At 48.5% G+C, this 22,352-nt stretch overlaps 1 protein-coding gene across 1 annotated transcript; it reads left to right on the plus strand.

The window, feature by feature from the left end:
• Positions 1-139: 139 nt before the first annotated feature.
• Positions 140-14,039, plus strand: CCS (copper chaperone for superoxide dismutase). Its single transcript, XM_052661893.1, has 8 exons — positions 140-262; positions 599-671; positions 8,258-8,395; positions 8,608-8,785; positions 9,360-9,420; positions 13,395-13,472; positions 13,544-13,647; positions 13,728-14,039. The coding sequence occupies exons 1-8, from the start codon at positions 224-226 to the stop codon at positions 13,879-13,881; spliced, it is 825 nt and encodes a 274-aa protein (XP_052517853.1). The 5' UTR covers positions 140-223; the 3' UTR covers positions 13,882-14,039.
• The last annotated feature ends 8,313 nt before the right edge of the window (positions 14,040-22,352 follow it).

Raw genomic sequence — 22,352 nt, forward strand, 5'->3', positions numbered from 1 at the left:
CGGCTCTAGCGGTTACTAAGGCAACGAGGGGCCGGAGGGCCCAAGTGCGCCTGCGCAATCCCTGCCCACCGTCGCGTGGACGCGGGAAGGAGCAGAGCTTTGAGTGCGCTCGCACCGGAAGGCGGGGCAAGGAGTGGCTTCCGGGGCTCCGCCTCCCCTTCCCTGCAGCGCGGCTCTGGGCTGGCGCTTCAGTTCGGGCCCTGGGGCTATAGCTGGATCCAGGATGGCTTCGGACTCGGAGAACCGCGGGACTGCCTGCACGGTGAGGGTCGAGGCCTCGTGTAGGAGCCTCGCAGGGCAGAGAACTTCGGCCCCTGGAGAGCGATCATTAACTTGAGAATGAGGGAAGGAGCGGACACCTGGGGTGGGGCCTGGAGCCAGGGCTGGACGGTGAGAGTAGCAGGACGCTTGGCGTTAATGTTACGGGGTGTTGGTCCTGGAATGATCGATCGTGAGCGACAGTAAAGAAGGCGCTTTGGGAGGGGTCACATGGGGCGTTACTCTAGGCCTTTGGGGGTGGTCCTAGGGGAGGTAGTGAAAGAGGGTCACGCAAGAAGGTTCCCCAGCTCCTATCAGCCCGTCCCTGCCACCCTTGCAGCTGGAGTTCGCGGTGCAGATGACCTGTCAGAGCTGCGTGGACGCGGTGCGCACGTCCCTGCAAGGGATCGCAGGTAAGAACCAGATGAACTTTTGTGAGAGCAAACCGGAGACCTCGGGGAGGGGCTGGCAAATCTCAGGGCTACCCCGCTCCCGTTCGCAGAAACAGAAATGAAAACCCGGAGAGAGGAAAGAATGTTCTCAGAGTCACACTGAGAGCCAGAAATGGAGTCTAGTGTGCAGGTCTCAGGCCTGCTCTGCCAGATTTTTCTACTGGCCCTAACTGCCTGCCTTTCTGGTGTCTTAACCTCAGGTACCTGGAAAGTCAGGAGGTAGGCAGAGAATAGTCCCCCTACAGGGTGTTCCCTGGAAAATAGACAGTTCTTGCTTGAGAAGCAACATAATTGGACAAAGCAAACAGCAGCCCTGGCCATGTTCTATCCAGGTAGCCCTGGATTTTTATTTTTCCCCCACACTGCCCGGTATGTGGAACTTCCCCAGTCAGGGATCAAACCTGTGTCACCAGCAGTGGAAGTACAGAGTCTCAACCACTGGACCACGAGGAAGGTCCTTGACCTGGCACGATCAGCAAGCTCTGAGAAGGCAAGGCCACCAACATGGCCTGGGGAACTGCCTGTCTTTGAGTCTGTTCATTGTTTATTCAGTGATTTAGCAGGTATAGACCAGACACTGGGAGCTTTTTAGGGAGAAGGGTTCACAAGAGTTTCAGGCACAGCCCCTGCCCTCAGGTGAAATGGAACACTCTGGGGGCTGAGGGCAGGCAGAGCCCGGGCACTCTGTTCTCCATGTGTAAATTCCCAGGCAAACACGCATGACTAACAACAGGAAACGGTGCTGGAACAGTGAGAATCAGCATATTTGCACAGGAAGCTTTGGGAGACGTCATTTCCTGTAGTTTGCCTGGACTGGGGACAAAATTGAACAAACGAGGAGTCTGGTGCTGTGGAAAGTGTGAAAGCTGCTAGTTCTCCTCCATCAGGAGAGGTAACTGAAATGAATGAAGCTCCTGCAGAAAATCCAGGACTTGTCAACAGATGCTGTTATGAAGATGGTTGGCTGATCAAGATGACATTCAGTAACCCCTCAGAACTCGATGAACTAATGAGTGGAGAAGCCTATGAGAAATACACAAAATCTATATTGAGGAGTGAAAATGGACCCCAAAGTAAACCAGTTTGAACAACTTTAAACAAATGACGTGTCCCCTCATGCCTCTGCCCAACCAGCTTACCCCCTATAAGCCCTTCCTCTCACAGGTCCTAAGATTCAGTGGGCTCTCACTACAAGCCAAAATCCTTTTCTAAAGTGCTTCTACACATATTAACTAATTTACTCTTCTTGATGATTTTCTGGGGTAGCTTCCACTATCTTGCACATTTAAATGCTGAAGAAACAGGCATTAAAAAGTAACATGTGGGACTTCCCTGGGGGTCCAGTGGTTAAGAATCCCCCTTCCAGTGCAGGGGACATGGGTTCAATCCCTGGTCGGGGAACTAAGATTCCACATGCCATAAAGCAACTAAGCCAATGAGCCACAGCGAAAAATCCTGCATGCTGCAACAAAGATCTGAGGCAGTCAGATAACTAAATATTAAAAAAAAAAAAAAAAAAAAAGATAAAGTTCTAAGACTTCCATTTTGGAAAAAAAGAAAAAAAAAGTAACATGCATGAGGCCTTAGTGCCATTAAGTGGCAAAGAGGGCATTTGAATCTGAACAGTCTGACTCTAGAACACATACCCCTAACCCCAGCAACACACAACTCCCTGATACAGAGCCAAGTGCCATCAGTCTCTCAGCTTCAGAAGCAGTTCCTTCAAGAACGGCTCTTCCCAGCACAATGCTCAAGTGCTCATTTCACCTGAGGGCAGGGGCTGTGCCTGAAACTCTTGTGAACCCTTCTCCCTAAAAAGCTCCCAGTGTCTGGTCTATACCTGCTAAATCACTGAATAAACAATGAACAGACTCAAAGACAGGCAGTTCCCCAGGCCATGTTGGTGGCCTTGCCTTCTCAGAGCTTGCTGATCGTGCCAGGTCAAGGACCTTCCTCGTGGTCCAGTGGTTGAGACTCTGTACTTCCACTGCTGGTGACACAGGTTTGATCCCTGACTGGGGAAGTTCCACATACCGGGCAGTGTGGGGGAAAAATAAAAATCCAGGGCTACCTGGATAGAACATGGCCAGGGCTGCTGTTTGCTTTGTCCAATTATGTTGCTTCTCAAGCAAGAACTGTCTATTTTCCAGGGAACACCCTGTAGGGGGACTATTCTCTGCCTACCTCCTGACTTTCCAGGCACCTGAGGTTAAGACACCAGAAAGGCTCCCAGCGCCACTTTCACAGAGGGTAGAGATCCTAAAGCTGCATTTGCTTAGACTGTGTGTTTGAGGGTGGTGGGTGAGGGTCCAAGAAAACGGAGCCATTCCACTGTGAGTAGAGTGTTCTGACCACAGCTTTCCAAGGCTGTTAGCCTCTCTACCTCCTGTAAAACATTCTGGCTGAGAAAGCAGGCAGCTGGACTTCTGCTGAACGTAGGGCAGTTTCTAACCGTTAGCAGATTTCTCAGTGACCAGATAAAGACTTCTGGTGACTCTCTGTTTCCTAGCCTGGGTAACTGGCATCAGCTTGGCTTTCTCATGGGCTGGCTTCCCAGAATGCAGAGGAGAGAGAGAGATGAGTTGGTTGATTTGTTCTCTCCAGGAGGCCTGAGCTTTGGGGACAAAGGCTCTGCTTTCCTCCTAGGGGTAAGTGGGAGGCCCTCCCAGCCCAAGGCTCACTCCCTTGAATCCTTATCATCACTACCCTAGAGCCCCCTATGCCCTTGTTTTTTCTCCCTCTCTGAGCTAAACAGATAGGGGCTTGGCCACACTCCACACCAGCCAGACTGAACTGCTACTCTGCTAGGGAGCCAGCCCTCCTGGTTCAGACCCAGGTCAAGAGTTCAGGAAATGTATAGTCACAGGGAGCTTCTCACCGGGGACCTTCCCTTCCAGTGCAGAAAAGTACCTCTTAAGAGATGTTGTCACTGTTCTGCTTAAAATCCTCAAACAGTAATAACATTAAGAGCTTCCCATAGGCCAGGCACTTTTCTAAGTGCTCTATGTGAGATGACTCATTTAGGCCTTCAGTAGCCCTCTGAAGTAGGTTGTATTATCATCTCCATTTGCAGATACAGAAACTGAGAAGAAAACTCAAACAGAAAGGTTGAGTAAGTTGTCTAAGGCCACACAGCTAGTACATGGCAGACTCAGGATTTCAACTCCAGAGCCCACACCCTCAACCACTATACTCCGTGGCCTCTCTCAGTGGCCTCTCCTGCATTAAAATTAAATCCAGATTCTTTCCTGTTGTCTGCAGGGCTTTGATTGGTCTCCACTTGTACCTTCACTTCTTATTCTTCTCTTTACTCCAGCTGCAGCCACTCTGGCCTTTCTCAGACACATAGATGTCGTTCCTGTCTCAGGTCTCTGCCCAGACTGTGTCCCAGACTGTGTTCTTCCCTGACTACATTCAGGCATTTGCTTCAAGGCTCAGAGAGACCTTCTGTCTCGCTGAATCTCACTGTGCGTGCTGTTTGCTGAACCCATGGTAGGCAAGGTGCGTGCGGGGAAGCTGGAAGAAAACTCAAGGAGCTGAAGGAACTGCAGACGCGTTTATTCTCTCCTGGCTGGTGCAGCGACTGTAGCCGCAGACATGACATAACATAGCCTAACATAACATAACCTCCCCACCAAAGACTTTCCAGGTGGAGCTTATGTATGCTTATAGAACAAAAGTAGCCCGTGGCCAAGCGAGTACCTTGTGACACGCATGCGCAGTGCTGTTAGTGAACTCAGCTGTTACATAATCATTATTCACAAAATGTGCGGTGAGAGCGAGAGGGCATGGGCCAAGAGAGCCTGACCACGGCATCTTGGCTAGTTTGCTTTTTCCCTACACCTTCCTTGACCAGCCTGCCTAAGTGCTCATCCCAGAGTTGTTCCCTAAGACCTGCTTCATTGATCACACATTGCACTACCCGAATCTCCCTGAGTGTGTGTTTGATATGCATGTTCCTGCCCTGGAATACATGCTGCTCTGCGGGGCAGAGACATCACCTGACTTGTTCCCTGCTGCATCCCTGCCGCCCGGAACGGGGCACGTGATAGGTGCTTAGTGTACGTTTGTTAAATGACTTGAATAGGCATGTCAATCCCTTGCACTTCATGCTTCTTTGAGCCCTGGGAGGCTCAGACAGTCGGTCCTTTGGGGCCCAGTCCTACTTCCTGTGGGACGAAGGGACCAAACAATCAGCTTTAGGGTTGGACAGGCTGCCTTCTGAGCTTTGTGATCTCGAGCCAGCTGTGTAACCCCCCCTGCCTCATTTCACTTGCCGGAGGAGGACAGTATCACCATCCTGATGAGTGTAAAGCGGAGCACACAGCTTGTGGCATTCCCCAGAGGCTCAGGCCCCAGGAGTTCCCTGCCATTCTCCCTACAGGCCCTTGGCACCCAGAGCACCTCTGGGTGAACCCAGAGTGCCAAGGCTTCACGCCAGGCGGCCCAGGATGAGATGTTGTGTGAAGTGATGGCAGTTGGGGTCTTTGGAGAATTTTCTCCTGGCAGAATTGCCCTGTACTTGCTGAGGAGGATATAGGTGTGTCTGTTTAGAAATTCGGCCCCTCCCCCAACCGATGCGGCTGGGATCTATGGATGCAAGCCCCTGGGACCTTTTGTCACACAGGCCAGATAGTCCTGCCTCTTGGATGCTGCCTCTTCCCAGTACCATTTCTGTGTTGCTTCGAGTTGGAAGGAATCTGAACAGCTGAGTTTCCTTGTCTGTGCCTCAGGGATGATTATACCCTCCCTGGTAGAGGGTGGGAGGAGGGAAACCAAGGATGGAGGGAACTTGGATGGCTTAGCCTTCTGTCCACAGAGTGCTGGCTCAGCAGAGGGAAATGCCTCGTTTAACCTGTGTTTGCTGGGCTGCCCAGGGCTCCTGGCTCCAGTGGGCTTTACTCTCACCCAGAACAGCAAACACACTAAGATCAGAGTAGAATGTTTGTAAGCTCCATAGGTGAGATCAACGTTCAGAGTTCCCAACCATCCCCTGTATTCTGGTTCAGAATTCAAATGTCCTCTTGAAAGGTTTGTGAGCCCTGAAGATCTGAATGGAAGAGAAGCCCCTTCTTGTCCTTCTCTTGGCCCGACAGCCCTCAAAGCCGAGTGTGTCAGAATCACCCTGCAGGCTGTGTGCATAGCAGGGTGACTCAGGGATTTGGAAGGCAGTTGAGAGCCACTGACTTTTGAACCTGATGCTGTGGACCACACAGAGGATTGCAGTCCACACAGCTTGAGTTATGTGGGGAAAGTGGGAGCTGCCGCAGGGTGATGGGGGAGGGGGCCCCAAAGCTGGAGGCTGGAGCTGCTTCTCAGGGTGAGCAGTGTCCAGGCGAAGTGCTTGGAAGGTGGAGCTAGGCTTCCTGGGATGAGTTCGAGTCCCTCCATTTAGTACAGTGCAATGAGTTTGAGCAAGATCTGGGAGTTGGTGATGGACAGGGAAACCTGGTGTGCTGAAACATGGGGTCTCAAAGAGCTGGACACAACTGAACGACTGAACTGAACTTGGAGCAAGTTCTTAACTTCTCTGTGGCTCAGTTTTCTCACCTGTAAAGTGGGGATAACAGTGCTCAACTCCTAAGGTTACTTGTGTTAATACAGGTACAGTATGAGAAAGCCCACAGTGCATGCTCAGTAAATGTTAGCTTTCATAATGATGGTGATAGCCCTGTCTTCTTTTTTAATGTGTGCCGGCTTTATTGAGATATAATTCATGTATTATAAAATGCATCCATTAAAGTATACATTTCAGTGGTTTTTAGTATATTCACAGAGTAGTACAACCATTACTACTATCAATTTTTGTGTTTCATCACCTCATGAAGAAATTGTACCCTTCAGGGGCTTTCCTGGTGGTCCAGTGGTTAAGAATCTGCCTGACAATGCAGGGGACACAGGTTCAGTCCCTGTGGGAAGATCTCACATGCCACATAGCAACTAAGCCCGTGAGCCACAACTATTGAGACCACATTCTGCAGTTACTAAAGCCCAGGTGCCTACAGCTCACAGTTACCTGACGCCCAGATACATAGAGCCCGCATTTCACAACAAGTGAAGCCACCACAATGCACCACGCCTGTGCAACACGACTAGAGAGTAGCCCTACTCACTACAACTAGAGAAAGCCTGAGCGCAGCACTGAAGACTCAGTACAGCCAAAAATAAAATAAAAATAAATCTTAAAAGAAATTATACCCTTGAACTATCACCCTCCTGTTTTCCTGCCCCCTCATCTCTTTCAGTCTATAGATTTACCTATTCTGGATATTTCATCCACAGTGACATCATCCAATATGTAGTCTTGGTAACTGGCTTTCACTTAATGTTTTTAAGGTCCATCCACATCACAGCATGTATTGGTGCTTCATTCCTTTTTATGGCTGAATGTCTACCATCGTATGGCTGTACATTTTGTTTATTCATTCATCATTTGATGGGCTTTTGAGTTGTTTTCACCTTTTGACTATCATGAATATTGTGACTATCGATAGCCCACTTTTTTTTTTTAAGATGTATTTTTTGGCTGTGGTGGGTCTTTGTTGCTTCCTGCGGGCTTTCTCTAGTTGCAGTGAGTGCGGGCTACTTTGTTGTGATGCTTGGGCTTCTTATTGCAGAGGCTTCTCGTTGCAGAGCATAGGCTCTAGGTGCTCGGGCTTCAGCAGTTGGAACACGTGGGCTCAGTAGTCATGGCACATAGGCTTAGTTGCTCTGCGGCATGTGGGATCCTCCCGGATCAGGGACCAGGCCAGTGTGCCTTGCATTGCAAGGCATATTCTTAACTGCTGGACCACCAGGGAAGCCTGATAGCCCACTTTTATGTAAACAGTTTTTCATCATTTATTTTTTCAAAATTGAAATATAGTTGATTTATGATATTGTGTTCAAATATTTTTTAAAGAACTATCTATGTTTCACAGGGCTACCCAGGTGGCTCAGTGGGTAAAGAATCCACCTGCAATGCAGGAGATAGAGAAGATGCCAGTGCAATCCCTTGGGTTGGGAAGATCTTCTAGAGGAGGGCATGGCAACCCACTCTGGTATTCTTGCCTGGAGAATCCCATGGAGGAGCCTGATGGGCTACAGTCCATAGGGTTGCAAAGAGTTGGACACGAATGAAGTGACTGAGCATGCTCACATGCATCTATGCTTCAAACATAGATGAATAACTCTTGGCACAAAATAAGAACTCACAACAGTCCTGGGGGCAATGTGACGTTATCTTTACTTCCTAAAGAAACAAGCTCAGAGAGGTTAAGGGCCTGGACTTCCCTGGGGGTCCAGTGGCTAAGATTTGAATCTTCCACTGCAGGAGCCAAGGGTTTGATCCCTGATTGGGCAGCTAAGACCCCACATGCTGCTTGGCACAGCCGGAAAAAAAAAGAGAGAGGTTAAGGGCCTTACAGCTAGAAGGCGGCTTCGGAGCTTGCCTCTGGCCACAGAAAGGTGATGAAGCTGGGCATGGTGAATCACCATCTGTTTCTTTCTTCCCTGCTCCCAGCAGAGAGGTGCTAGCCCTCTGCTGCCCTCTGCCCCCTGTCTTCTAGGCGTCCAAAGTGTGGAGGTGCAGTTGGAGAACCAGATGGTCCTGGTGCAGACTACCCTGCCCAGCCAGGAGGTACAGGCCCTTCTAGAAGGCACTGGGAGGCAGGCGGTCCTAAAGGGCATGGGCAGTGGCCTGTCGCGTGAGTAACCACTATGGCCTTGGACTCTCTGGGAGGGAGGTGGCCTGGGTGTGGTACAGCTCTAACCAACTGTAGGATCTGGGGGCTTTGGGTTAGAGGCTTCGGGGAACATGTGAAGGTTACGTGGGGCTCTCTCCCTGCCCTTTCTAAGCTGATGAACGGGTGGGGCTGGGTGAGGTGGTGAGCCAGCCCTGGTGTCTGATACCTTACAGAGAATTTAGGGGCAGCCGTGGCCATTCTCGGGGGGCCTGGCCCTGTGCAGGGAGTGGTGCGCTTCCTGCAGCTGACCCCTGAGCGCTGCCTAATCGAGGGGACCATTGATGGCCTGCAGCCTGGGCTGCATGGACTCCACGTCCATCAGTTCGGGGACCTCACGAGGAACTGCAACAGGTGAGTCCTCTGGAACTTCCCTGGAGCATCCTCATTGCCCTGGTTGTGCACCCACTGTGCGCAGGGGGCTGTACTCAGCTTTTTACACATACATTCACATATGGTCCTCACAAGTACCCTGGGAGGCGTATACACACAAGCCCAGTCTACAGATGAGAAAACTGAGGCTCAGAAAGGTTACATGACTTGTCAAAAGCCCTAGAGCATGTAAATGACAGAGTGGGAATTTGAACCAAAATCTGACCTTGACACTCCTACTCCTGGCTCCCAGGTGGAAGGTGACTCCTGAACACGGGAGGGTCAGTTCTCTGTGAGTGTCATGGTGTTTATCATGCTGCAGTTAGTGTTTACTCATCCATGTTTACCCTGGAAGCCTGCTGAGGACAGGTCCCGTGACTGATTCTTCTTAGAGATCTCAAGCCAGAGCCTGGTACAGAGTGGGCCCATTTGTTGAATGAGTGGATGAATGAATGAGTGAGTGAATGAATGGAACAAATGTAGTTAAAGTAAAAGGATGGATCACCTGGTCCGTGAGCTGTGGTTTCACTGCCTACCTGCTATCTTTTCTTCTTAGCTGTGGGGACCACTTTAACCCTGATGGATTGTCCCATGGGGGCCCCCAGGACTCTGAACGGGTAAGTGTTGGTCTTGGGCTGGGAGAGAACCCGAGATCTCAGAGGCAGGGCAGGCAGCTCTTGGAGCCTGAGAGTGTGATTCCATTTGGGGGGAGTCTTTCTCCCTCACTTTATTTTGTTCGGTTTAGAAACATTTATAGACACTTCCTGTGCTCAAGGCCTGACCCTGTCTCACAGCCTGGTGAGGGAGACACTCAGAACTCCGTGGTTGCAGCACAGCCAGAACATCTTTGCAGGAGCCTCCGGGAGGCCCTGGGAACCCAGAGCAAGCTCCAGATCCAGTCCGAAGGGCACAGGCAGTGGGAGAGAGCTTCCCAGAGAAGGTGATGGTGTGGAAGTTAAAGGTTTTACCTAAAGTAAGAAGGCTGTTCCGGGACTTTCCTGGATGTCCAAGGGCTAAGATTGCAAGCTCCCAATACAGGGGGCTTGGGTTCAATCCCAGTCAGGGAACCAGATCTCACGTGCTGCAACTAAAGATCCCTCGTGCTGCAACTAAGACCTGGCACAGCCAAATAATAATTTTTTAAAAAGGCCGTTCCTGACTCTGCAGCTCCTGGCCCTGGACTTTCATTTTACACCAGAGAATTGGCCCCCCTCGGCTGTGAGTCACATGCCACCTTAATGATTTTTGCCTTATCTGAGTCCTACTTGTTCTGCTAGTTACTCAATGTTTTGATTTAAACTGGCTGATTTTTTTCCCCCTTAAGTAAATTTAATTTATTTTTAACATTTTAATCTATCACGGAACATGATTTCAAACATGTTCTGAAGTAGACAGACTAGGGTCCCAAACCCCTGAGTCCCTGTGACCCAGCTTTAACAGTTGCCAGCTTGTGGCCAGTCCCATTCCATCTACACCCGTGGCCCTTCTCCATTATTTTGAAGAATATCAAGACGTCATTCATGTAATTCAAGTAGATTTATTTTGAACGAGAAACAATATTGCCACAGAAAATGAGAAACCAGTACTTCTAGCCCCAAGAGAAGGATCGTTGTAAAAATAAATCAGTGCAGACCTTAAAAGTGTCATTAGGGGAATTCCCTGGTGGTCCAGTGGTTAGGAGTCTACATTTCTGCTGCAGGGGGCACAGGTTCGATCCCTGGGTTGGGGAACTAAGATCCTGCAACCCATTCCAGTGTGACCAAAAAGAGAAAAACAGTGTCATTAAACGGCTACAAGGGACTGCGGCCTGCTTATCTCTTTTAGAGTGCTTAGTGAATGTTAAGAGAGGTCCTGGGTGTTGTCTGGGAGGACCGCCTTCTCTCCTGGGGATGTTTCCATCTCCTCCTCTTCTGTGTGTTCCCCTCCTTGCGAATCCAGTACCAGGGCAAACAAGTGAGAACATGGTGTGTGTTTCTTAATTCACGTAAGTGATTATTCTCTCTTTGTTTGACTTCTGACAGCTCTGTCACATTTCTAACAGTCAAAAGTTTTTACCTCTCACCTGCCACCCACTAGGGAGCTGAGGAAGCCTTTCTATCGGGTCCGTTGCATAGCGCCACGCTTGTGTTCCCTGCGTCAGTTACCTATTGCTGAGAATCAAATTACTTTAAACGTAAGAGTTTTATTTTTTTGTTAGTGGTGCGAGGCTTGCAGGATCTTAATTCCTCAACCAGGGATTAAACTGGGGCCCTTGGCAGTGAAAGCACCAAGTCCTAACCACTGGACCTCCAGGGAATTCCCAAACTTACGGGTTTAAAGCAGCAAGCACTTGCCATCTCACAGTTTCTCTGAGGCAGGAATCTGGACACAGCTTAGTCGGAGCTTCTGGCTGAGTGTCTCTCAAGGCCTGATTTGGGGAAGACCCAGTTCCACACTTGCGCGTGTTGCTATTGGCAGGCCTCGCTGGGTGTGGGCCAGAGACCTCAGTCCTGCGCCCCGTGAGCCTTTCCCTAGGGCAGCACTCAGCAGTGCAGCTGCCTGTCCTCAGAGCCAGAGGGAGAAGGCGTCCAAGACCCCGGCCACACTCCTTTTGAAACCTAAGCTTGGAGGTGATGCCTGGTCCAGCCCACACTCATCAGGTGTGAATTGGGGGCGCTCCCTCAAGGCCATCTTCCTCGTGAGCCTTGAAAGGTGCTGAGCAGGTGAAGCGGGGAGAGTGGGAGCGGAGGCTCAGCACGGGCGCCCCGCAGAGCGAGCCCTGGAGGCAACAACCCTTGAGACTGGGTTCTGGGAGGAAGTAGAGTTTCGAAGGGCAAGAGACTACCTTGCCCCGCTGCCTTGGCCTGGGCCTGCCAGGGGTGGGGCATCTGAAGGGTCTGGCGCCAGCTGCTCCATTGTACCCAAGCCCTTGTACAGATGGAGGAAAACTTGAGCAAGGGCTCCATGACCAAGCCACCATGGTGACTGGCACGTTCCTTTGGGATTTCAGCATCTGGTTTTGCCCAAACAGAAGTGAATTCAGTGAGGGGATTTATATCCAAGCCTGGTTGTCCCTTTGCACATCTCCTAGCTGGTTTCCATGCTTCCTTCTGCTCTCCCCCTGCCCTGCTCCAGTCCCTCCCCTCCCCCTCCACACGCTGCATTTGAGAAATTGCTCCAAAGCATGGGGTAACCATGTCACACCCCTCCTGAAACCCTTCTTGGCTCCCCAGTGCCTGAGGGTACAGATCCCACGTGGCTGAAATTCGGTGCCACCAAGCCCAGTTCCACCCACCCGTGTGCAGGGGAGAGACCTTCTGCTGCCCGATGACTCCTCTGAGCCACACACTGGGCGCTCGCATCCTCGCCCGGTCCTAGAAACTCCTCCCCATCCCTTACCTTCCCACCACAAAATGCCTCAACACCAGGTGCAACAAAAAAGTGCCAGGTGTCGGCAACAGAGGTCCCCAGGAAAACAAGATAAAGCAGAGGTGGCTTTTCTCGCTGCTTACTCATCAGCCCCATCACGTGGCAACATCCTTTGTGGCCAGCCCAAGGCAAGGCCATGGGTACCAGTCCATGTTGGCAGGGATCCTTCTGCCCAAAGTGTCAGGTTGGGGACGGTTTATTTGCACAGATCCTACTGTGACTCGCCAGTAGGGTCTTGTCACAGGGAAACACACTCACTGTTGTAACCCTGTTTTGCAGCCACTAGTCTGTTCCATGTGTGCCCCACAGTGTTCCAAACCCCTTGAGGGCGATTGACCACGTATGCATCCCCAACCCCCACACCCCACCTGGCAGAGGGTGTCTGACATAGGAGGTGCTCAGTAGCTGTGTTGTTATTTTAGTCACTAAGTCGAGACCAACTCTTTGTATGAACTGTAGCCTGCCAGGCTCCTCTGTCCATGGGATTTCCCAGGCAAGAATACTGGAATCAGTTGCCATTTCCTTCTCCAGGAGATCTTGCCAGCCCAAAGATCGAACCCATTTCTCCTTCACTGGGAGGCGGATTCTTCACACTGAGCCACCAGGGAAGCCCCCAGTAGCTGTGTTAGCACATTTTTATACCTTCAAGAGGAAAGGTGGGCAGAAACAGTCTTGGGGGCAGGATATGCCCTCTGCTCCTGTGTTTCTTCTCTCTGTTCCTGGAGGCTGGACACCAGGGAAGGGATGCTGGCTGCCTCTGATGGTCAAGAAGCCAAGCTTGGCCAACTTAAGTGCAGGGGAACTGCAGGCTGCCAGGGGCTGACAGAATCATCGGGAGGCTGGAGAACTGGGCTTGCAAAGAAGCAGGAAGCGGGGTCAGTTCTGAGGCTGGGATGCAAACTGGGCAGATACTTCATAGGGGAAAGCAGTCTGGGTTAGTGGCGTGACTTCCTAGGAAGAGGGTCACTGTGGCCATGTCCAGTGTGCCATCATTCTACCCAGGATTTTAGTTCCAGGGAGAGAGAGTCCAGTTGCCTTCTGTGTGTCCTGGGCTGTCCCTTCATCCTACCAGACTGAACCTGTAGGAGGACACTGGTGCCCTGGGGACAGGGAATCAGACACTGGGAAGCCAGAAGTCAGCCACCATGTCCCATGTGCCCTCTTCCCCCGGCTCTCACTGCAGCACCGCGGAGACCTGGGGAATGTCCATGCCGACGAGAGTGGCCGAGCTATCTTCAGAATTGAGGACGAGCAGCTGAAGGTGAGGTGGAGGAGAAGGCAGGGACCTTTCCTAACAGATCCAATGTCTGAGGCTGTTGTCTCCCCTCAAAGGTGTGGGATGTGATTGGCCGAAGCCTGGTCGTTGATGAGGGAGAAGATGACCTGGGCCGGGGCGGGCATCCCTTGTCCAAGATCACAGGGAACTCGGGAGAGAGGTGAGCGCTCTGCCCACAGTGCACGCGGAGACCTGGAGGGGCCCAGCGGGTGCTCAGCTCGACCCTACCCTTTTCTGCAGGTTGGCCTGTGGCATCATCGCACGCTCCGCTGGCCTCTTCCAGAACCCCAAGCAGATCTGCTCCTGTGATGGCCTCACCATTTGGGAGGAACGGGGCCGGCCCATCGCTGGCCAGGGACGGAAGGAGCCCGCCCAGCCTCCTGCCCACCTCTGAGCGTGGCCTCTGTCTCCAGTCTGTCACCGTCCTCCCTGCTGAGCACCGTCCACTTCCAGAGGGAGGCCCTGCTCACCCAGTCCTGGGAGAACCAGTGTGCAGGCTATTTTTGATCTCAAAAGGTTGCTTGCTCTTCCCTTGGCAAATTAAAGTTTTATTTTCACATGGAACTTTGTGGTTTGTCTGTGTCCCCTCCTCCCTTAAGGGGCTTAAGGAAAAACACAGTCCCTTTGCCTCTGTCCTCCCTGTCGAGGGCCACCTCTTGGCTTTGGAGGCAAAGAAAACTGGATTCAAATCCACACAGTTCTGGGGCTACCCAGTGGTTAAGATTCCATGTTTCCACTGCAGGGGGCATGGGTTTGATTCCTGGTCGGGGAAGTTTGCATGCCACATGGAACGGCCAAAAAGAAAAGAGAAAATCCACACAGTTCCTGAGGGCCACTTCCTTATCCTCAGGGTAACAGCGAAAGACCATAGCAGACATATTTCTGTTTGTGGCCTGACCCCCCTCCCTTCACTATGGCCAGTTGGAACCAAGTGGACACCTGACCCCTTCGGGACCTTGCTTTCCTGAAGAAATCAACGCAGAATCCATCTTCAGTTTCTCCCTGAGCGTATGGGAGCTGTGGGTGGGCCTTTTCTCCCTGCCTTTGTCATTGCTGTTCAGTCGCCAAGTCGTGTCTGACTCTTTGCGACCCCATGGACTGTAGCATGCCAGGTCTCCCCCGTCCTTCACTATCTCCTGGAGTTTGCTCAGATGTATGTCCATTGAGTCGATGATGCTATCTAACCATCTCATCCTCTGCAGCCCTCTTCCCCTTTTGCTGTCAATCTCTCAGCGTCAGGCTCTTTCCCAATGAATCGGCTCTTTGTATCAAGTGGCTAAAGTACTGGAGCTCAGTTCACTGATTTCCTAAGATGTTGATGTTCATGCTGGCCATCTGCTTGACCACATCCAATTTACCTGGATTCATGGACCTAACATTCCAGGTCCCTATGCAATATTGCTCTTTACAGCATCAGACTTTACTGTCACCACCAGACACATCCACAACTGAGCATTGTTTCCGCTTTGGCCCAGCCACTTCATTCTTTCTCCCTGCCTTAGGGACTGAATACCAGAAAAAGCTGATTGATCTGCTGGGGAAGAGGAATAAGACAGATTGACAGGAAGAACCTGAGTCACAGGAAAATGCCAGATGCTCCAGAGTCCCTAGTCTGGTCCTTCCCTGAGGCCAGCTACCTCCTGACCTAGAAGTCAAGAGACAGTTCTGTATCCCTTCCAATGCATCACCACCCACTTTTTTTCTTTTTTAAATCTGGCTTGAGTTGATTTCTTTATTCACAAGTAAAAGACTCTTAATTGGTGGAATAAATAAAGTGCTTGGCATAGGGCGTAGCACACGGTAGGTTAAGGGAGCAGTGGTGGTGAATCAGGCTCCATGGGGTGCCTGGAGGCAGACTGAGCCAAGCTCCTGTCTCACGTAGATGGCCAATATCCAAGGACCGGTGTATAAGGCTGGGAACTCGGGCTCCCCACTCATCTGTTCTGCCCCCCGTCCCCCTAGACTGTGTCTCTCTTGCTCATCCATGACAAAGCTGCTTTCATGCCCAGGTAGCTAGGCTGGCAGGGTGCAAACTTTGCCCCTTACACGGACTGCTTGGAGCTGGGTGGGTGGTTTCGCAGTCTGTTGGCCTTGGCTTAGATGTGCCTGGCTCTGCTCCCACTCCCCGGGCCCTGCCTGTTTCCCCATCAAGGCTGCTGGCTCTGCCTCTGGCCCTGTTCTTTCTCACCAAATCTACATTGGATGCTTTCCAGCTTTCCTTGGTTCCTGGGGAACCAAGTCCTTTAAAGCCTAGGGCCCAGGCTGTGTTTTTCCACCTCAGAATCATTGCAGAATCTCCTCCTGGACTCTGCCCATAGCCAACCTCCTCTGACCTTCGTCTGGAATTCTAGCTAGTTTAACCCATTTATGGCTAAGCTGCTCACCATCCCCTGCCACTCTCCTTCTACTCCTAAGGGATCAATATTCCCATTAGCTTTTCTCTCTTTGAAATTCTCAGCTGTGTGGTTTTCATTCGAACTTTGTTTTTAAATCACAGAATACTGTTCAAATACCTGGTAACCCCATCTGTAAAGCAGAAATGGAACTACAACCAAAGATGCTTAGCTGTGACTAAGCTCCCCCAAAGCCCTGGAGCTCTAGGGAGCACAGCTGGAAAGTGAAAGTGTTAGTTGATCAGTCATGTCTGACTCTTTGCAACCCCATGGACTGGCCCTCCAGACTCCTCTGTCCATGGGATTCTCCAGGCAAGAATACTGGAGTGTGTTTCCATTTCCTTCTCCAGGGGCTCTTCCCAAACCAGGGATCGAACCCAGGTCTCCTAGATTGCAAGCAGGTTCTTTACTGTCTGAGCCACCAGGGAGGCTTCCAACTTCCCTGGTCCAGCTGGAAAATCTTTGCCAAGTTCAGGCATTTTTGTCTTATCTCCCAACTTCTGCTGTGTCCAGAAACCATCTGTTCTATCATTAACCAAATACTGTTCTTCAACTCACTTTTAAACTTATTTAAAAAGGAAAATTTACACCAGGTGAGTGATTCTAATTTTAAAAAGACTGTGGGGTTCAAGTTCAAGTGGGGTTAAAGTTTGACCTCTTACCTTCTGAGATGGCCTATACTCTGTGTGGGAAGTGTGTTTCTCTCTAAATAAATCCACTTCTTCCTCACAAAAAAGAAAAGAAAACTTAGTCATATTAGCTAATACCTATATAATGATGATTAAGTGCCAGGTTCTATTCTGAACATTTTACATGCAGTAATTCATTGAATCCTCATGACAAAGCTACAAGGTAGTTCTGTTATATATTTCTTTATTTTTCTTAGCCACAACTTGCAGCTTATGGGATCTTAGCAATGAAAGGGTGGAGTCCTAACCAGTGGACTGTCAGGGAATTCCCAGTAGGTTCTGTTATTATCCCAAATTACAGATGAGAAAAGAGAAACACAAAGTGATTATACAACTTGCCCAAGATTACATCGCTAGTAACATGGCCAGATCCAGACTCAGACCCAGGTACTCTGGCCCTAAGGCTGTATTGGTTTTCATTATAAAGTATGAAAAGCAAGAGTCACTTGTTATAAGTTTGCAGGGAATTCCTTGGAGGTCCGGTGGTTAGGTCTGCCTACCAATGCAGGAGAAGCAGGTTCAATCCCTGGGTCAGGAAGATCCCCTAGAGGAGGGAATGGCAACCCACTCCAGTATTCTTGCCTGGAGAATCCCATGAACAGAGGAGCCTCGAGGGTTACAGTCCATGGGGTCGAAAAGAGTCAAACAGGACTGAGCAATTGAGCATGTATGCATCCGCACGTATAACGGGTTCACTTTGCTGCACAGCAGAAACTATTAATAACAACATTATAAAGCAATTGAACTTCAATAAAAAATTTTTTTAAATGCCTTGTATGTGATTTTGAAGCACACTAAAGTTTGAGAACTACTAGTTGCAAGTCATAAAAACTGGTTAGCTCAGGATATTCCCTGGTGGTACAGTGATTAGGACTCGGCACTTTCACTGTCATGGCCCAGGTTCAATCCCTGGTTCAGGAACTAAGATCTTGCATGCCACAGGGCACACCCACCCCCCTAAAAAAAAAAAAAAAGAAAAAAAAAACTGGAATGATGTGTTGTAGTAGAGGTCAGAACCATCCTCTAGACCCCCAAATCTTCACCTTTAGTTTGTTTATTTATTGTAAAGAAATTTTCTAGTTACTGGAATTGCTACTGCTTTTAGCTTTTTATTTATTTATGTGGTTGCTGCACTGGATCTTAGTTGTGGCACTTGGGATCTTTAGCTGTGACATGTGGGATCTAGTTCCCTGACCAGGGATCAAACCCCAGCCCTTTGCCTTGTGAGCATGGTGTCTCAGCCACTGAACCATCAGGGAAGTCCCTTCCACTCTAATTTAAATACATATATGTCACCTATTTCCAAAAAGGACTTGAAGTGTCTTAGCCAGAGAGAAAGAGCAGATTATATCTAAAAATTCAGATGAGGGAAGCACCAATACAGAAAGAGGGCTCACCTTTAAGGCAAAGAAGAAAGTGCTCTGGGTTCCCTGGGTCTAACTACTTAATAATACCACTAACAATTTCAGCAGGATAGAATCCTGTTACTGTGTCTATTATGCATTTTAGTGGTTTTAGTGGACATGAAGAGACTGTGATTATGCTTTTATTTTTGTTGAGTTACCATGATTGGCTCATAATGGCCCTACAGATTATCAGGTCTTAATCTCTGGATGCTATATTACCTTATTGGAGAAAAGGATCTTGGCAGATATGATTGAATTACAGATTTTGAGATGAGGTTATCCTGGATGACCTGGATAGGCCCTAAATGCAAGCACCTGCATTCTTACAAGAAGGCCAAGCAAGCTTTTTTTTTTTTTTTTTGCCCCACTGCAAAGCATGTAGGATCTTAGTTACCTGAGCAGAGATCGAACTCTCACCCCCTGCATTGGAAGCATGGAGTCTTAACCATTAGACCACTAGGGAAGTCCTGAGAGAAATTTAATGATGTTGACTCTGGAGACCAAAGGGATTCCTAAGGATGCCAGCAGCCACCAGAAGCTACAACAGCTGGAAGAGGCAAGCAATGGTTTCTCTCTTAGTCTTAAAGGACCAAGGCCCTGCTGACACATTGATTTCAGCCCAGTGCTACTAATTTTGGACTTTCAGCTTGCAGAATTGTGAAAGAATAACTTTTTTTAACATATAATTTATTTATTGGCTGCACTGGGTCTTCCTTGCCGACTAAACACTAAAGTCAAGTTTCAAAAGTTTTTCTATTTTTAAAATTGCATTTATTTTAAAATTTTGGCTGCACTGGGTCTTCCTTGCCGAGCCATGTGAAGGCTTTCTTTAGTTGTAGCCTTGGGGCTTAATAGTTTCGGCTGGAGCATGCCAGTTCTTAGCTCCCTAACCAGGGATTGAACCTGCACTCCCTGCATCGGAAGGTGAAGTCTTAATCACTGGACAACCAGGGAAATGCCACCACGATACCTTTTATTTATTTATTTTTAAATGTATTTATTTTAATTGGAGGCTAATTACTTTACAATATTGTGGTGGTTTTTGCCATACATTCACATGAATTAGCCATGGGTGTACATGTGTTCCCCATCCTGAACCTCCCTCCCACTTCCCTCCCCATCCCATCCCTCAGGGTCATCCCAGTCAGTGCACCAACCCTGAGCACCCTGTCTCATGCACATGATACCTTTTAAATGGCTATGTGCCCTGGGTGTCTACAGCCTGCTGATACCCTGCTCTGAGAATACTGCCAGCAGTTTGGATTTGTGAAGATATCCGAGTGGTATCAAAGTGATGCCCCTCTTTTCCTCCTTATAATGTACTTTTTTAAACTATAAAAGAATTAAATGCTCATTGCTGAAAGTCTAATGATATGGAAAAGTAAAAAAAACATTAAGCCTCATCTCATACCCTTAAGGTAATTCATATCATTTTTCTCTGCTGAAAAACATGTGTATTATATCAAGTTTTTTTTTTTTAACCTATAGCTGAGAAATAGGTAATGTTAGATAATCACATTTTTTTCCCTCTTAAATTATGGCCCTCCTTCCACATCATCCTTCCTCATCAATAAACTCTGACCTATTTTTATTTTTTAGAGTCTTAACCACTGGACTCACAGGGAAGTCCCTTGACCTATTTATTTAAATAGTTTATTTGCCTGCATCAGGTCTTAGCTGTGGCACGCAGGACTTTGTTGCATCATGTGGGATCTTTCATGCAACATATGGACTCTCTAATTGTGGTGAGCAGGTTCAATAGTTGCAACTCACAGGGTTAGTTGCTCTGAGGCATGTGGGTCTTAGTTCCCACCAAAGGGTGCACGCAATCCCCTGCATTGCATGGAGACTTCTTAACTACTGGACCAGCAGGGAAGTACCCCCTGACATATTTTTAATAGCAACATGATATTCCATCCAATATTCCCTTATTTATGGACATTCAGGTTGCTTCCACTACTTTCTACTACAAACAATGCTACAATAAATAAATTTATATCAATATCCTTATTGATGAGTTTTCTGTAGGCTAGATTTCCAAAGCAGGATTACCACATTAAAGGCTCACTACATTTAAAGTTTTGATATTGCCAGAATACTTACCAGGAAGGATATAGAGATCACACTACATATGTAACTCATACACACAATCTGTAAGTGTAATTTCCTCACACCCATAAGACCAACAGATATAAATCTTTTTTTTTTTTTTTGCAAATATGAGGCATGAAAATGTTCTCATTTTCTCAAAAAATTGCATTTCCCTGACTAGCAATGACGTTTATTGTTTATTTATTATTTGTACTTCTTTTCCTATAAAATTACCAGTTAGCATCCTTGGCCTATTTATCTCGTTTCCCCCCATCACTTTGTAGGAGTTCTTTGTACAGTACAGATATTTGCTCAGTCGTGTCTGATTCTTTGCGACCCCATGGACTATATAGTTCACGAAATTCTCCAGGCCAGAATACTGGAGTGGGTGACCTTTCCCTTCTCCAGTGGATCTTCCCAACTGACGGACTGAATCCAGGTCTCTTGCATGGCAGGCAGATTCTTTACCAACTGAACTATCAGGGAAGTCCCACAGATATTAACTCTATAGATCCACAAATTTGTGTCAATATCTTCAGTCCAGACTTCTCCCTGAACTCCAGACATATCTAATTGTCCATTGGTACCTCCATTTGATGACTTGCAGGCATCTCATACTTATCATGTCCAGGGAACTCCTTGGCAGTCCAGTGGTTAGGACTCTGTGCCCACTGCTGTGGGCCTGGGTTCCATCTATCCCTGATTGGGGAGCTAAGATCCTGCAAGTGGCAATGAACCGCCAAAAACAAACAAACAAGGAAACAAAACAAGCCCCCAAAGTTTTATGTCCAAAAATAAATTTCTGGCCATCTACAATGTTCCCCATGTCAATAAATGGCAACTTTGTGCTTCCCTTTTCCTGGTGTCATCTTTGACTTCTTTCTCTCACAATTCACATCCTATCACATATTGTGTTGGCTCTATAGTCAAAGTATATCCAAATCTAAGCACTTCTGCTGAATTTTATTGCTGCTGCTGCTGCTAAGTCGCTTCAGTCGTGTCTGACTCTGTGCGACCCCATAGATGGCAGCCCACCAGGCTCTCCCATCCCTGGGATTCTCCAGGCAAGAACACTGGAGAGGGTTGCCATTTCCTTCTCCAATGCATGAAAGTGAAAAGTGAAAGTGAAGTCGCTCAGTCATGTCCGACCCTCAGCAACCCCATGGACTGCAGCCTACCAGGCTCCTCCGTCCATGGGATTTTCCAGGTAAGAGTATTGGAGTGGGGTGCCATTACTACAGCCACCCTAATCCACTCTCACTTCTGGCTTGGATTTTTTTTTTTTTGACAGCGCCCTGCAGCAGACCAAAGATTAAACCCCTACCCCCTGAAGTGGAAGCACAGAGTCCTAATCACTGGACTGCTAGGGAGGTCCCTTTCTCCTGGATTTTTGCTGCAGTGATAACTGTTCTGAGCAAATGTCTATCTTCTGTTTTTGCCCATTTCAATAGCTGCCAGAATGATACTTATAAAACTATGAAAGCTAAGTCCTATCAGGTGAACCCCTCTTCTCTTTATAGACTTTCAGCCTCACTAAGAGTGAAAGCCAAAATTATTTAAATGGCCCACCAGGTGCTACATCTCCTCTCTGTCCTGATCTATTATTCACTCTGTTCCAATTCAGCCATACTAGCTCTTGTGATTCTTTGGACAGACACACTCCTGCCCCAGGACTTTCTGACATGTTCTTACAGGCTAGAATGATTCCCCCACAGCATGGCTCCCTCAGTTATTTCAAGTCTTTATCACTACCTAACAGGCTATTTGTTTTACGTACTATCTGTCTCTCTCCACAGTAATACAAGCTCCAGGGTAGGGACTTTTGTCATTTTGTTCACTGCTTTATTTTTGGTCTTGTCCCAACAGGGTGGGCGCTGAATAAAATCTGTAGAATGAACTTGCAAGTAAACATTTTCCTGAACTTGTCACATGTTCTTATATTTTTGACATCTTCTGCCATGCAAAATCTTTTTCTCTTTTTTAAAGGCTCAACTTTCATCCCCTCAAGGATTGTTCTTTTGACTCAATTTCCGATTTTATTAAACTTTTTGTTGTGGAAAATTTCAAACATATATCAAGATTGATATATCTCATTCCTTGTTTTTCAAGTCCATAAAGGCAGAGGTGGGGTCTGCTTGGCTTTTCAGTGTCTCCAACGTCTGCCTGGAACTCAGCAACCTCAAGGAATGTGTTTCCAAAGAAATTAATGGCACGAGGGTTTCTATGGGGCAGATGCCGCTCAGGGGCCCCTGACTGCCCAGCACAAGCGCCAGTCCTGGGAGCCAG

The sequence above is a fragment of the Budorcas taxicolor genome, chromosome 25 (genome assembly GCF_023091745.1).
Source record: "Budorcas taxicolor isolate Tak-1 chromosome 25, Takin1.1, whole genome shotgun sequence".
In the NCBI taxonomy this organism is placed as follows: domain Eukaryota; kingdom Metazoa; phylum Chordata; class Mammalia; order Artiodactyla; family Bovidae; genus Budorcas; species Budorcas taxicolor.